Here is a 14320-nt window from a genome sequence, read left to right as displayed (position 1 = left end):
ATCAGGGCCGGTCTTGAGGCCATGCGATGGAGGCGACGGTCGGTGGCCTAAACCTAACAGACGTAATGCAGATGCAGACGGCATGAGGGGGTATAGCAGAGCAAACCTAGACTTATGGAGTCACAGACAATGTCCATGGTGCGACGGGCAGCAGGACCAGACTACACGCTCCCATGACGACGGTGGATGCCCAAACCAAAGTGGCGAACAACGATAAAGATGGGCTGGAGAAGCTATCAGTTCCAGGACTTAATAAGGCGAACATGAATTGAGGAGAGAGGAAAGAAAATATTAAATGGGAGGAAAGTACTCACCGTCGTGCAGGACAGAGCGCGGTGCTGTTTCAGCCATGCATGTCACTGGTGAGGCATGGGAGCGAGGGAGATGACTACTGGTATGGCGACGACGGCTACGCGTCGACCCGCTCTTCCCTTACAGGCTGCACGTGGACCCGCACGGAGTCACGGACCACATAAGCAGCGTCATCTGACGCCGAGGCAATGACGACCGCACATGGGAGCTAGGCCGATGCCCGCGTCAATCAACGGAAGGCAAGCCAGCGTACATCGTGGACGTGGCCGATGCGGGGCCCGCCCGGCGCCCGGAGGCGGCCACATCTGTGGAACTGCTCCGCCTATTCGCACCCCTGCGGCCTGTCTGGGTAAGCGCGAGCACAACGGACGGCGGCCGCATTCCTCGGAGTCAACGACGGATCTATGCAACGGCGGGCGCCACTTCTCCCTTCGCTCCCCTAGCTGTAGCGTCCGCCCCGACAGTTGCGCCGCCTTCACCGCTGGAACCCTAGCGGAGACTACGGATCTGCGGTGCTCGGTTTGGCTCCTCCTCGGAGCCGGTAGCCGGGTGACGGGTGGCGTGGCTAGGAGGTTTGGTCCATTGAAGCCGTTGCGGGACTGCGGCATCACCTCACGGACGCGATGGTCATTCTATCGAATTGAAAAAAAATTGTGTCCGACACACCCGTCACGCGTTGGCACGCTGTAGGCGTAAGTTGCGCCGAACGAGACACTGCACAGCGGGATACACGTCACGCCAGAAGGGGCGCAAAGACCGCCGAACGTGGAGGAGCGCCCAAAAGGCGTTAGGTTTTAATAACTTAGATGATGATTTGCCTATACTCTCGAATAGTGGAATGTATGTACACATACAGCTAGTATGCCCTGATTACTCACATTACCGCTACAACAACTCGATGATATACAACACCCTGAGGAGTAATATAAGAGCAAGATGCGTTGGAATTTTAGTCGACAACATTGTTGCTGAAGAGCTTAAACTTGTCGGCGTCCAGCACGAGCTTGCGGATGGTGGCGAAGGCGCCGATGGCCCCTACGCCGGCGAACACGACCATGACGGCCGCGTTGGCGATGAAGACCGGGGAGCGGCGCGGCGGCGCGAGCGCCATGTTGTACATGAGGACGGGGAGCACGAAGTCGAGCGGGACGAAGCCGACGGCGCCGACCACGCCCACGATGTCGCCGAAGAAGGGGAGCATGGCGGCCATGAGCGCGCAGAAGGCCAGGTAGAGCGTGCGCAGCAGCAGGCGCGGGACGAGGTTCCGGCGCGAGAAGCGGCCCCGGGCGGCGTCGGCGGATCCCTTCTCCATGATCTCGTACGCCACCTGGGAGTAGACGAGGCCGATGGCGAGCAGCTGGAGGAGGACGAAGAGGACCGCGACGCCCAGCAGCCACGTCGGGGCGAGGGCGGGGCCCGAGTCCGGCATCAGGCTCTTGAGGACGTTGGACTGCACGTTGCTGCCGAAGGCCCAGTAGCCCGTGATCGACGAGAGGAAGAAGGTGAAGACGATGACGGAGTAGCACAGCACCAGCGCCTTCATCATCTTCCCCGCTGCCGGTGGCGCCAACGTCGCCTGCAGAAACGATGGAGTTCAAATATGTTTGGGCCGGGGGTCAAGATTCCGTCCTATTAATTATTATGCATGGGGGCCTCCTGATACTAGCTCAGCTAGCATGGAGCCCAGCCCATACCGATTTTGTCAGTTTACCCCAGCCCAGTATCATGCATCCACGCTGTTTGGTTTGGACAAGCAAGAAAGACACGACACCCCTGGATTTCGAAATGTTAAAAAAAATACCTGGATTTCAGGCAGTATGCCGTTGCCGAAGACGGAGGCAAGGATGGAAATGGACAGGAAAGCGTCGAAGGACTGCTCGGACTTGGACGAGCTTAGCGAGTAGTCCTTCGCAGGACTATTCTTGGACAAACCTGTCAAGAATATAATTAACGTGTAAGACATATGTAGTTAAACGCTAGTATAGTTGCGTACCACTCAACAAACTCTAGGAAAGTTAATGGTCGATCTTCATGGGCTACACTTCACTTGGCAAAAGAACAGTTCAAAGTTTTTTTAAAAAACTGCTGGAACACACATTGGCTAAAAGACTCCCACCAAATGACTGACTGGTTTATGCATGCAGACGAAGCATCAAAGCATAACGAAGGGTGTAACTACCATCTTCCCTTTTAATTTGTACGTACAAACGAACAGCTAGCTAACGACGACCATGCACAGCGGGGAGTACTACCGATAGATTTAAGGCATCTGATTCCCCTAATATGTCATGCCAACCTAAATGTTTTAGCCTTTTTTATAGGAACCTAATTCCTCCATCATATCTACCAGCTGCTAGGATCAAGTACTTCTCTAGCTATACAAAAGGTACTGTGATTTGACAGTGACAGTGGAGTCTATATGCACAGTTTGCACACAAACACAAGGAGGGGTTCAGGGTAACATTACCAGCACGAACGCAGGCGGCTGCCACGAGGACTGTGTAGCCCAGGCTCAGGAGCAGCGAGACGAAGTTGATGTGCCGCAGCGAGTGGAAAGACGGTAGCTGGGAGAGAAAGGCCAGCACCACGGCCACCATGATGACGAAGTGGTACAGCTTCAGGGGACCGTGCGGAGCAAGGCTCGTGTACATGATCTGTTTTGTTGGGTGGCACACCACACGAAAGGTCAGAAGACGAGATGCACAGTCGGTGATATGAGCAGCAATTTGGCAACAACGGTGAGCAAGTTATATATACAAACAATACCAATCGCGACATTTGCGATAATGATGTTTTCAAATCATCCTTCCAAATCGTGTGAAACGTCAGTGTTGCGTGCGTCTAAGAACAGCTAGCTACGGATTTTTCTGGTGTGAACTGACTACCTATCAAGTATCAAGTAGGGAGTACGTGCGTGCGGATAAAGCCATCGCAACGAACAGTTGAGATACGGATGCCTATCATGCCCAACTCATGCATAGCATTATTAGTCAACTGGCGGAGCCCGAAGCTTTTACGAGCCCGGACGATCTTATGCAAACATATTTACCTCGTAAATTACAGTTTTTTTCTCTCTCTCTTTTTGCTGCAAAGATATTATTTTATTTTTGTACTTTGCTGACGAACCAAATAAATGAGCAGAATACATTTAAAACAGAGAGAGAGAGAGAGAGAGAGAGAGAGAGAGAGAGAGAGAGAGAGAGAGAGAGAGAGAGAGTACTTATATATAATATCCTGTCGCAGACCGTTTCTACATCCAAGACGGCAACCGTCTGGTGATATGGTACATCTAGTTTAAATACTAGTAAGGGAGTACGCCGGAGATGGAAACGACATGTAAGAAGACGTCAAGGATTGCATTGCACCCACCTCACTATATATAAATAAAACACTAAACTGGCCCTACATGATGGCTACATTGTAAGCTAGTAGCATCGGCAAAATAAATTTACGAATTAGTAGACTCTTGGATGCGACGACGGCGCACCTGGAGGCAGTCGGCGGCGAGCAGGATGGAGCCGATGCTGACGCCGGTGTTCACGGTGGTCTGCACGGTAACCACGAAGTAAAACATCCACCCGGATCCTGCGGACACGTACACAAAGCGCAATTCAACCAGCGGTCGCCACCAGCGCGCCACCAACGCGCCGATGCTAATTTAATGGTGTAGCAAGTAGGAAGCAGGACAGGGAGGGCCGACCGGCCGGGCGGGCGGCTCCTCCAGCACATGCGCTGATGCGCAGCCAGCAACAGCAAGCCGTGCCCCCATGGCGTGCACAGCACACAAGCGCGACTCACGCGCGAGGCGAGGGCCAAGGCCAAGACGACCCCAAGAGCGTGGGGATGCGCGGCATTGACGCCACTGTCGCGGGCGACGCGCACCCACCCAACACGTGGGGATGGACGAGTGGATGGCGGCGATTAATAATTGATCCATCCATCGGGTAAGTTGCCGGCGGATGGCGTATACTTACCGAGGACGTCGGCGGCGAGCTCGCGGAAGCGGATGTGGCGCCGCCCGCGCGCCTCGCAGTGGTCGAGGACGCGCGACATGAGCGAGTACTCGTAGAACGTGACGGCGGCCATGACGGAGAGCAGGGTGAGGCCGAGCGCCCACCCCATCCCGCGCAGCGCGTACGGGAGCGTCAGCACCGTCGGCCCCACGATCGCCGTCGTCAGGTGGAACCCCGCGTGCCACCACGTCCCTGCATGCAGGTCCATCAGTTAGCCGGCCCCGCAGCTAACTCGGTCGCGAACGAACGAGGTCGGGGAGCGTAGCATGCGCGTGCGTACCCTTGGACTCCAGCACGAAGGCGGCGCCGGCATCGGCCCCGGCCGTGGGCCCCGGCTTGGCGGCGGCGTGGCTGACGCCGCCGCTGCCGTTGGTGGCGCCGGCCTCGGCGTCCAACGCGGCGGCCGCCATGGCCTCGCGTGCACCTTCCTCTCGATGCTCGTGCGTGGACAGAGAGAGAGAGAGAGAGACGCAGTGGTTATCGGCCGGCTACTCGTCCAATTCGCACCGTGCGCGCCCGGTGCCGGGCTGCCGGTGCGCTGACGGCGGAGTGGTTAACGAGGCGGCGAGGAGATGAGCGCGCGTGGCGTGGGGGCTTCTCCGTTGCTGGATCGCCTCTTGGATCAGTTTGGAGTTTTGTGGGGGCGGAGAGGGAGTGCTGGCGAAACGACAGGGCCAACGGCAACGGCACACGGCACCGTATTTATGCTGCACGAGATCGACGGATGCCGCCATGCCGGGCTGCCGAGGGCCGGCCGACGCTGGCTTCTGTTTACGGCCTGCGGTCCGTGCGCACGGCGCAGCCGCACGCGTCCACGTGTGAGTCGCCGTAGCGACAACGAGATCCGACATGATGTCGCCCTCTGTCTCGGGCTCTCGGCGGCAGTTCGTTGAAACCTTGGCAGTTTGCCGGTAGTGCGGTTGTAGTTTCCCCTTTAGCCAGTTGCACGGTTTCTTCGGTACTAGCAGGTTATCTTGTTAATTTTTCAGACATTCTATCTACTCATCAAAACTCATTTGTGGAAGACATGGTTAAGAATAGACTAGTTCTACGTGTCGAATGGAGTTGAGAGACGCTTAAAATAGTTTAGCACTTTGTTTTTCCTTTTAACCATACTATAAAGGGTAGTATGAACTAATAGCTTGACCTAGATTAGTCTAATGTGTTTATTATGATGCGTAATATTTGTCTTCAGCTCTAGGTGGTTTAGGAGAGAGCTAAAAAGCATGATCAAAACTCATTTCCAAAGTTTCAAATTTGGACAGGTTTGAGGGGTTTTCAAGGCGTCGAACTTTATGTTTCAGGGTAGTAAGACTATAGTGGACTAGTCTAACACCTCTATGTAGATAACTTGAGATAGAACGGTTGTCGGACCATGTGAACAGTAGGGCATCAGATCAGTGTGTTAAATCCGACGATCTGTGTAAACTGACTAGAGAGTTTTAGGGGCATCAAACTAGTCTGACAGTATGCATCAAACCATATGACACCATTGTTTGTGCTAGGGTTTCTTCTACGGGGTCATCAGATACGATGAACATTGGCACCATCGTACCAAGGTGGATGGGTTCGACGATCTCTATTAAGTGACTAGAGAGGTTTTGGTGTATTCCATACTGGCTTGGCAGTGGGCATCAGATCATATACTCATTGTAGTCAAACAACTAGTTCTTACATAGTAGTATAGCAGATGTTATTGTGTATCATCGGACCCTAGGATATAATCCGACAATTAAGTTTTCTACCACACTTCACTGCAACGTTTAGTTGGCTAGTTAGGAGCTATAAATACCCCACCAACTATCCAATACATGTACTCTTGCCCCCATTTAATAGTTGAAACAACCCACATAGAGTGTGTGATAAGGAGCCATTGCCTAGTGAGGAATTTGAGAGCTGGATTCCATGTTATTAGTGATCTCATTTGTGCAAACAAGAGTAATTAGTGTGTAGCCATTAATCTCATTTTTGTTGGTAGAGTCAAGTGAGATTTTGCTTTATTACTCTTGGTGATTGACATCACCTAGACAGTTTGGTGGTAATTGGAGTGTGATGATCACTCAAAAAGCTTTTGGTGACCCAACTTAGTACATGTACACGATAGTTAGTGGTTCACTATGCTGGAATAGCGAAAACCCATCTTATAGAGAGCATTTGGTCTTTGCACATACCAAGTGGGCGACACCCTTGCATGTGTGCTTCAAACATGATTAGTGGGGGAATGTCAACTCTCTCATATCTCGAGAAAATATCGATGCGTCTTCTAACCCTTGAATTACTTTATGTATTTACTTTTGAACAATTTCCTTCAAGAATTTACATTATTAGAATTGTCATGATAATATAGTGTTGGAAATTATGGTGTTAAACTTTTGATAACATACTAGGCACCCGGGTGAAGTTGTGCTTGCAATTAGGATTAGTTATTGGAAGAAATTTTAGATAAGCCTAATTCACCCTCTCTTGGATATCGTGATTCTTTCAATTGGTATCATAGCCTCATGTTCCTCAGATTAGATTAACCTCTTTGATTATGATGTTCGGTAGGGATGGACCTCCGCCTGTTTTCGAGGGGAACGATTTTTGTATTAGAAATTTCGTATGGAACATACCTTGATGACAACATTAGAGAGGGTATCAAGTCTCATCGCTAGCTCCCTTATGCTCACTGGACCTCCTACCTTCTCATGAGGGAACTAGACTAACATAGTGAAAGTCGCCTAGAGGGGGGTGGATAGGCGAAACCTGAAAATTATAATTCTAAATCCAAACTAGATCCCTTGATTAGTGGTTAGAACAAGATGCACAATTATCGGAGTGTAAAACTAAGTCCTTTGCTTGTAAAGAGTGTTGCTTTCAAAGAATGCGGAATTAGCAAATCAATACAACTAATAAGTTTATGGAGTATAGAGTAAGAGGACTTAGATAAAGAAGGAGAGATAACACAAGTTCTTTCTTGCAAGGCGTTGTTTCTTTAAATGAGAATCTAACTTGAAGCAACACGAAATAATATTAGCAAAGAATAGTGCAAGAGAACCTTGAGAGGGAGAAAACAAACAAATCAAAAAGCAATAAGCACAAGAGACACAGGTGATTTGTTTTACCGAGGTTCGGCCCTCGAAGGCCTAGTCCCCATTGAGGAGTCCACTAAGGACGGGTCTCTTTCAACCCTTTCCCTCTCTCCACCGATCACCAAGACCAACGAGCTCTTCTTCTTCTTTGTCAACATGAGACCGAAGTCTCCGTGAGGCCAGCTGTGACAGAACCTCCCAAGTAATTAGGCCCACCTACAGTTGTCCTTGTCCAACGGACTTCAGACAACCCTGTAGGTGCCCCTGAACTACTTGACAAGTTCGGTATCTTTCCTTACCTTACCAGGAACGTCTCACCCGTCTTGCAGACATTACAGAACATCGGAGATAAAGAAATGCGGAAGCAATTACATAAACTCACATTTATTTCAAAAGCAAGCTTGAGTTAATTTATTACAGACCAGACTAAACATGAGTGCAGAGTAGTGATATTATACAAACCAAGGGAGGCACAAACTCCTCCCGACAAGCTAAAAGCAAAAGATCCTAAGTGGAGGACCGAGTCCTCCCGCACTTCAGTCTTGTTTTTCCTCGTTTGGTACCACCTTGGAGCAAAAGCAACAAAAGTTTGTCGCTTCCTCACCTAAAAACAACAAAGGGATAAACCCTGAGTATGGAATACTCAGCAAGTCTTACCCGACTAAGGAAAAGACTCTCAAGGGTATGCTGGATAAGTAGGAGTCAAGGAGAGGCTTTAGCAAAAATCAACTTATACTTTTGCAGAAGTAGCTTACTAAAGTGAGTCCTTACTTTCAATCTTTTAACGCCATATTAAGTATTAATAGACTCTATTTGCATCTAGTCTAATTTCAACATCTCATCAATACAACATCATTTTTATCCATAGTGTTCACATCCTGACTTTAGGTTGCAGGGAAGTGACCAAGTCTTCATAACCGTGAAGGTACGGCGATCCGAATCGATTATACTCAGCTGAGGATCTCCAATCACACGACATATGTAGCACTTAACCCTTGCATATGTCAACCCGCCACCGGGGTTCTTAAGACCAGATCAGGTTCACGCAAACCGAGAGCACAGCTACACCACCGTCCGGCCTCTTGCCACGGAGGGTACACGCTACTCTCGCCACCGCTCCACGCCCATTTCGTGTTATCTTATTCCGGCCTTAGTCTGCCCGAGGCAAGGCTTACCCATGACGAGGCATGTGACTAGTTAAAGGGTCCTCGGTCAGCACGCCTACATACGCGTTAATCCTTAACCAACCTGGGTAGAACATCACCTGTTCCTACCCCCAAGTTTCAATTTAAGTATTTCCATCCTTAGGAATGTGTCTGTTCCTTAGGATGAAAGAGCATCACAGGGAACTTTGCAGTAAGATCCCACTTTTGCTCCAAATGAAAATATTCTTGCAGGTAGAAGCCATACTCTCCATGGTTAAATTGAGGACAACTTCTATCCACAAGATCTAAGCAAGTCTAAGCATTTTTGTAAATCATGTTTTGATACTTCACAGAAGTATCTATAAAGGTATGGATATCAAGGAAAGCAATGCATCAAAGGGTTTCAAGTAACTCCTATGAACCTAATGCACATTTCACTAGACTTAAGTGTGCAAAAAGTATTTAAAAACACAAGGAAAGGGGTGGCATGCACCGGGGCTTGCCTTCGTTCACAGGTGAATCAGGCTCAGATCCACAGATATCAAAGTAGAAATGATTCCCAGCCTGAGACTCCGAAGGTGGTGGTGGTGTCTCCTCTTCAGTTACTTCTATCTCTTCTTCTCGTTCTAATCATAACCATACATAAGTATAAGAATGGATGCCATGGGATGCTCATGAGGATGCAAAGATAGCATAAACTTATTATTTATTTCTTGAATACAACTTTCCTTCACGGAGTTCCGGGAACTTAGGGTTTCCGGAGTCGGTAAAGGAGTTCATAGGGCAGGGGAGGGTGTTTTGGGGTTTGGTGATCAAACAAGGTCCAAATCAATTCAAACTTTACCCAAGGTCTCTAAATAGTGTATAACACTCATATAAAAATTTTGGGCATTTTAGGACTTACCAATTATTTTATAAAAATCTATAACCAAGACTTTTAACTACTTTAAATACCTTAAAATTTTATTTCCACTAAAAATCACAAAACTATTTTTATTAAATACTAGGGAAAATAACAAGCCTAGGAAAATTAGTTTCACAATTTTAGCATTTTTCTACATTTTTCTACATATTTCTAAAGCTCTGCTGTAAAAAGAAAAAGGAAAATGATTAAATAGAACTGGGCCGGATTCAGCCCAGCGGCCCAGGTCCAGGGAGGAAAGGCGCCCGCGCGCCCCGCGCCCTGGCGACTTTGCACAGGGGCCCCCGCGTTTTAGACTAACTGCGACCAGGTTCTTTTACTGTTTATTCAAGTCACTGACGCATTACACCGAGCCCCTCTGGTTTCTAATTCTTTGCACGGCTAAGTCCCCGACGCCGTGGAACATGGCCGAGCTCCGGTGAGCTGGCAGACCGGCCGATTGGGGCAGTGACCGGCGCTACGCTACGGCCGAGACCAAATCCGAGTCCCCATGAATGTTTTCCCCAACCTAATTGCACAAATAGTGAGCTATCAAGCTCTGTCCGCGTGAACCGAAGGGGTGGCGGACAGTAGATCGTGTTCCCGGTGATTGGTGAGCTCGTAGTTCAAATTGGTGGTTCAGTAAGCATCGTAGGCATGTGAGGAAGCTTAAACGAGGAAGCAGGGGACGGGAGCTGACCGGAGATGGGCTGGCGACGGTGAGCTTGGTTTCACGGTGGCGGAAGCTTGAATTGGGGGAAACTCCGAATTCGAGCAGATGAGTGGATGATTGTGGCCGATTAGCGGTGGTTAGCTAGCTTAGGACCTTACGGAACTGGTGTGGGGCTCAATTTATAGGGAACGACAACGGCGGCGATCAATTTGAGCAGGTTGTGCTGGCGGCCGGAGAGGAGGAAGAACCGCGTGCAGTGAACACGTGTTTATCGCCGTGGCAGTAACTCCGGTGAGCTACAGAGAGTTCAGAGGAGTTCACGGCGACACGGTGAAAGTGTTGAGCCACGTGGCGCACGGCCGGGAGGCGGTGGTCGACGGTGAGCACTTTACCGCGGGCGGTGAGCCAAGGGGAGGGGTGTCGTGGCCGATCGGGGTAGCTTCCAGTCCAGCGGTGACGACGATCTTTTAACCCCACGGCGCTATCCACAAGTCCGGTGCACGAATCCAAACGTCGGTGACCCGAATCACGGCGGAGGAATCCGTCGGCGGTGAGGGCAGCTGCGCGGTTGATCTGATCCTCAACCGAGCACTGTACCATGGAGAACACCCATCAGATGAACTGACAGAGCGACTTGGAGCACGATTTGCTCTCAATTTTCAATGGTAACATACTCCATGCTCTGCAGCAAAATTGTAGAGCTATAGATCAGCTACAGGTTTGTCACAGCAGCCATGGGCAGATTCTTGCTGGATCATAGTTGAATTTATGCTCAAAGTCGTAGTGATTGCACTGTCTGTCTGAAAATTCAGACCTTAGTAACCTGACAGTCCAACTTTAGACTTAATTTTCTCCAATATTTTCTTAACAACTCTACTGACACTCTTAAGCAAAGTTATACTCCTATAGTTGGGCTACAATCTTGATGTGGTGACCTAGGGCAAAAACCCTATACTTTGAAAGTTACAAAGCCCCAAAGTGGAGCCTTTAACACTGAATTTCAGACTTGGTATAGAACTCAAATGAGGTCCATTTTGCATTTAAGTCCAAAACTTAGGGTTTGGCTTTAAGTCCACATATTTGTGAACCAAATGACTTAAAATACTTATTTGACTTGGTTTTTGCACTTTAGCCCAAAAGTGGACTAATTTTGCACATAAGCCCCTAGGGTTTGGTTTCAGGGTTTTCCAGGGTTCCAATTAGGGTTTCTGGTATCCCAGGGGTATAAAGGTGATTCAAGTTTATTCTTGGGGTCATTTTATGACTTTTACCCTAAAGCTTTTAGGTTTTCTCAACTTGGGTTAAGTTTTACCCTTTTAACCTCTATTTAGGGTTAAGTCCTTTAACCAGGGTTCTATTTGCAAAAACATTAAAACAATACAACTTGTTTGAAATTTTTGCCTAGTGAATGCACTCTAGGTGTGTCACACATATGCAATGCCAATGCTTATGATGTCATGCTCAAGTTTTAGTAATAGTAACACCAGGGGTGTTACATCCTTCCCCCCATAAAGAATCTCGTCCCGAGATTAAAAATCCTAGGGTAAGGAATGGTAAAGGAAACACATCACATTTTTATTTCCTTAATTTTGGTACAAGGCAGGGGTAATGTGGGGGTTACTTCTTTATTACAACAGCTATACAGGCTTTACAATTTACATGAGGCTAGAAAGCCTGGGAAATTCTTATTCAAGAAGTCTTGGGTTTCCCATGTAGCCTCGTCTTCAGAATGCTGGTTCCACAGTATCTTGTAGAATTTGAGAGTCTTTCTTCGGGTGACCCTGTCCTTTTGATCCAGAACTCGAATAGGACGCTCCGAGTATGTTAAATCTGGTTCCAGGACAACATCAGTCACTTCAATGGTTCGATCAGGAACCCGAAGACACTTCTTCAGTTGTGACACGTGGAACACATTGTGCACAGCAGACAATGTTTCGGGGAGCTGAAGTCGGTATGCCACTGGTCCACATTGCTCAAGCACCAGGAATGGACCAATGTACCTGGGTGCAAGCTTCCCTTTAACCCCGAAACGCGATACACCCTTCATTGGTGAAACCTTTAAGTAGACATAATCGTCTACCAGAAAGCATAAGGGTTGTCTTCGTCGGTCTGCATAACTCTTTTGTCGAGTCTGAGCTTTCTTCATATTATGGATAATTCTCTGAACCTTTTCTTCGACCTCTTTCACCATATCAGGTCTAAAGAAGTATCTTTCTCCAGGTTCAGACCAATTTAGCGGAGTTCGACACCGTCGTCCATATAAAGCTTCAAAAGGTGCCATCTTGATACTTTCTTGATAACTGTTATTGTATGAAAACTCCGCTAGGGGCAAACATTCATCCCATTTTGGTGAGAAGTCCAGGACACATGCCCGCAGCATATCTTCAAGTATTTGGTTCACCCTCTCAGTCTGCCCACTGGTTTGAGGATGATAGGCCGAACTGTGGAGCAATTTGGTACCCAAGGATTTATGAAGTTCTTCCCAAAACTTGGATACGAACTGAGGTCCACGATCCGACACTATGGTCTTTGGAATACCATGCAAACTGAGAATACGGCTGATATATAATGCTGCATAAGTGGCTACGGTATATTTGGCCCTGACGGGTAAGAAGTGGGCAATCTTTGTGAGTCGATCAACTATAACCCAAATAGAATCATACCCATTGGCCGTCCTGGGTAATCCCACAATAAAGTCCATACAGATGTCTTCCCATTTCCATGTTGGGATTGGCAAAGATTGTAATGGACCAGCAGTTTTCATGTGTATGGCCTTGACACGTCTGCAAGTGTCACACTTAGCCACATAGCGTGCAATTTCAATCTTCATCTTTGTCCACCAATAATGTTGCTTTAAGTCTTGATACATCTTAGTGCTTCCGGGATGAATAGAATAGCGACTAAGATGTGCTTCATCCAGAATTTGCTGGCGGAGTTCTTCGTTCTTTGGCACTACTATGCGGTTTTTAAACCATATCACACCTTGATCGTCTTCCTTGAAACACTTGGCTACTCCAGCCTTTATCTTCTCTCGTATGTACTTCATACCCAGATTATCCTTTTGAGCATCAATTATCCTTTGCAAAATGACTGACTCAAGCTTTAGCTGATTTAAAGTCCCTTGTTGGATGATCCCCAGGTTTAGCTTTTCCATTTCTTGACACAAAGTGTTCTCGGAGGTCTTCGCCATAAGACAGTGGCAGGAAGTCTTACGACTCAGTGCATCTGCCACCACATTGGCTTTCCCTGGGTGATAATGGATCTCCAGTTCATAGTCTTTAATGAGCTCAAGCCATCGTCTTTGCCTCATATTTAACTCTGACTGGGTGAAGATGTACTTCAAACTTTTATGATCTGTATATATGTGACAGATATTACCCAGCAGATAGTGACGCCAAATCTTTAGGGCATGAACCACAGCAGCTAGCTCTAGATCATGAGTTGGATAGTGCTCCTCATGTCGGCGCAACTGCCTTGAAGCATACACAATCACTCGGCCCTCTTGCATCAGTACACAACCGAGCCCACTGCCAGATGCATCACAATATACATCAAAAGATTTAGTGATGTCCGGTTGAGCCAATACCGGAGCAGTGGTCAATAGTGTCTTCAGTTGCTCAAAGGCTTCATTACACTTAGAAGACCAATTAAACTTAATGTCATTCTTCAATAAACTTGTGATTGGCTTCACAAGCTTAGAAAAATCTGGTATGAATCTGCGATAATACCCAGCTAATCCAAGAAAACTCCGGACTTGGTGAACAGTTGTTGGGGGTTTCCACTCCAGAATATCTTTGACCTTGCTAGGATCTACCGCAATTCCTTTAGCCGATAACACGTGCCCCAAAAATTGAATTTCTTCCAGCCAGAACGCGCACTTGCTGAACTTGGCATATAGCTGATGTTCCCTGAGGCGCGTCAATACAATCCGTAGGTGCTGAGCATGGTCCTCTTCATTCTTAGAATATAGCAAGATATCGTCGATGAAGACTACCACGAACTTGTCCAACTCAGGCATGAACACCGAGTTCATCAAATAGGTAAAATGGGCAGGAGCATTTGTGAGCCCGAAAGACATTACCAAGTATTCAAACAATCCATACCGCGTAGTAAACGCGGTTTTCGGTATATCCTCGGGCCGAATACGGATTTGATGATAGCCCGACCTGAGATCAATTTTGGAAAATACCCTCGCCCCAGTCAGC

At 48.1% G+C, this 14320-nt stretch overlaps 1 protein-coding gene across 1 annotated transcript; it reads right to left on the bottom strand.

The window, feature by feature from the left end:
• Positions 1 to 1104: 1104 nt before the first annotated feature.
• LOC103651482 (probable GABA transporter 2) lies at positions 1105 to 5027 on the bottom strand. The gene is made up of 6 exons (XM_008677123.4): positions 4606 to 5027; positions 4287 to 4517; positions 3800 to 3897; positions 2780 to 2966; positions 2114 to 2244; positions 1105 to 1888 (listed from the first exon to the last, which is right to left on the bottom strand). Exons 1-6 carry the CDS (start codon positions 4733 to 4735, stop codon positions 1262 to 1264), a joined length of 1404 nt encoding a protein of 467 aa, XP_008675345.1. The 5' UTR covers positions 4736 to 5027; the 3' UTR covers positions 1105 to 1261.
• Positions 5028 to 14320: the final 9293 nt, after the last annotated feature.

Source organism: Zea mays, chromosome 3, assembly GCF_902167145.1.
Source record: "Zea mays cultivar B73 chromosome 3, Zm-B73-REFERENCE-NAM-5.0, whole genome shotgun sequence".
NCBI classification, from domain to species: Eukaryota; Viridiplantae; Streptophyta; class Magnoliopsida; order Poales; family Poaceae; genus Zea; species Zea mays.
The sequence above is the reverse complement of the archived record's forward strand: the minus strand, read 5'-3'. Positions and strand labels throughout refer to the sequence as shown.

Coding starts and splice junctions, on each gene's coding strand:
- LOC103651482 (XM_008677123.4), bottom strand. CDS start 4,735: ATGGCGGCCGCCGCGTTGGACGCCGAGGCCGGCGCCACCAACGGCAGC. Junction 3,898..4,286: donor GCTCGCCGCCGACGTCCTCG/GTAAGTATACGC, acceptor ACGTGTCCGCAG/GATCCGGGTGGATGTTTTAC. Junction 2,967..3,799: donor TCGCCGCCGACTGCCTCCAG/GTGCGCCGTCGT, acceptor CCAACAAAACAG/ATCATGTACACGAGCCTTGC.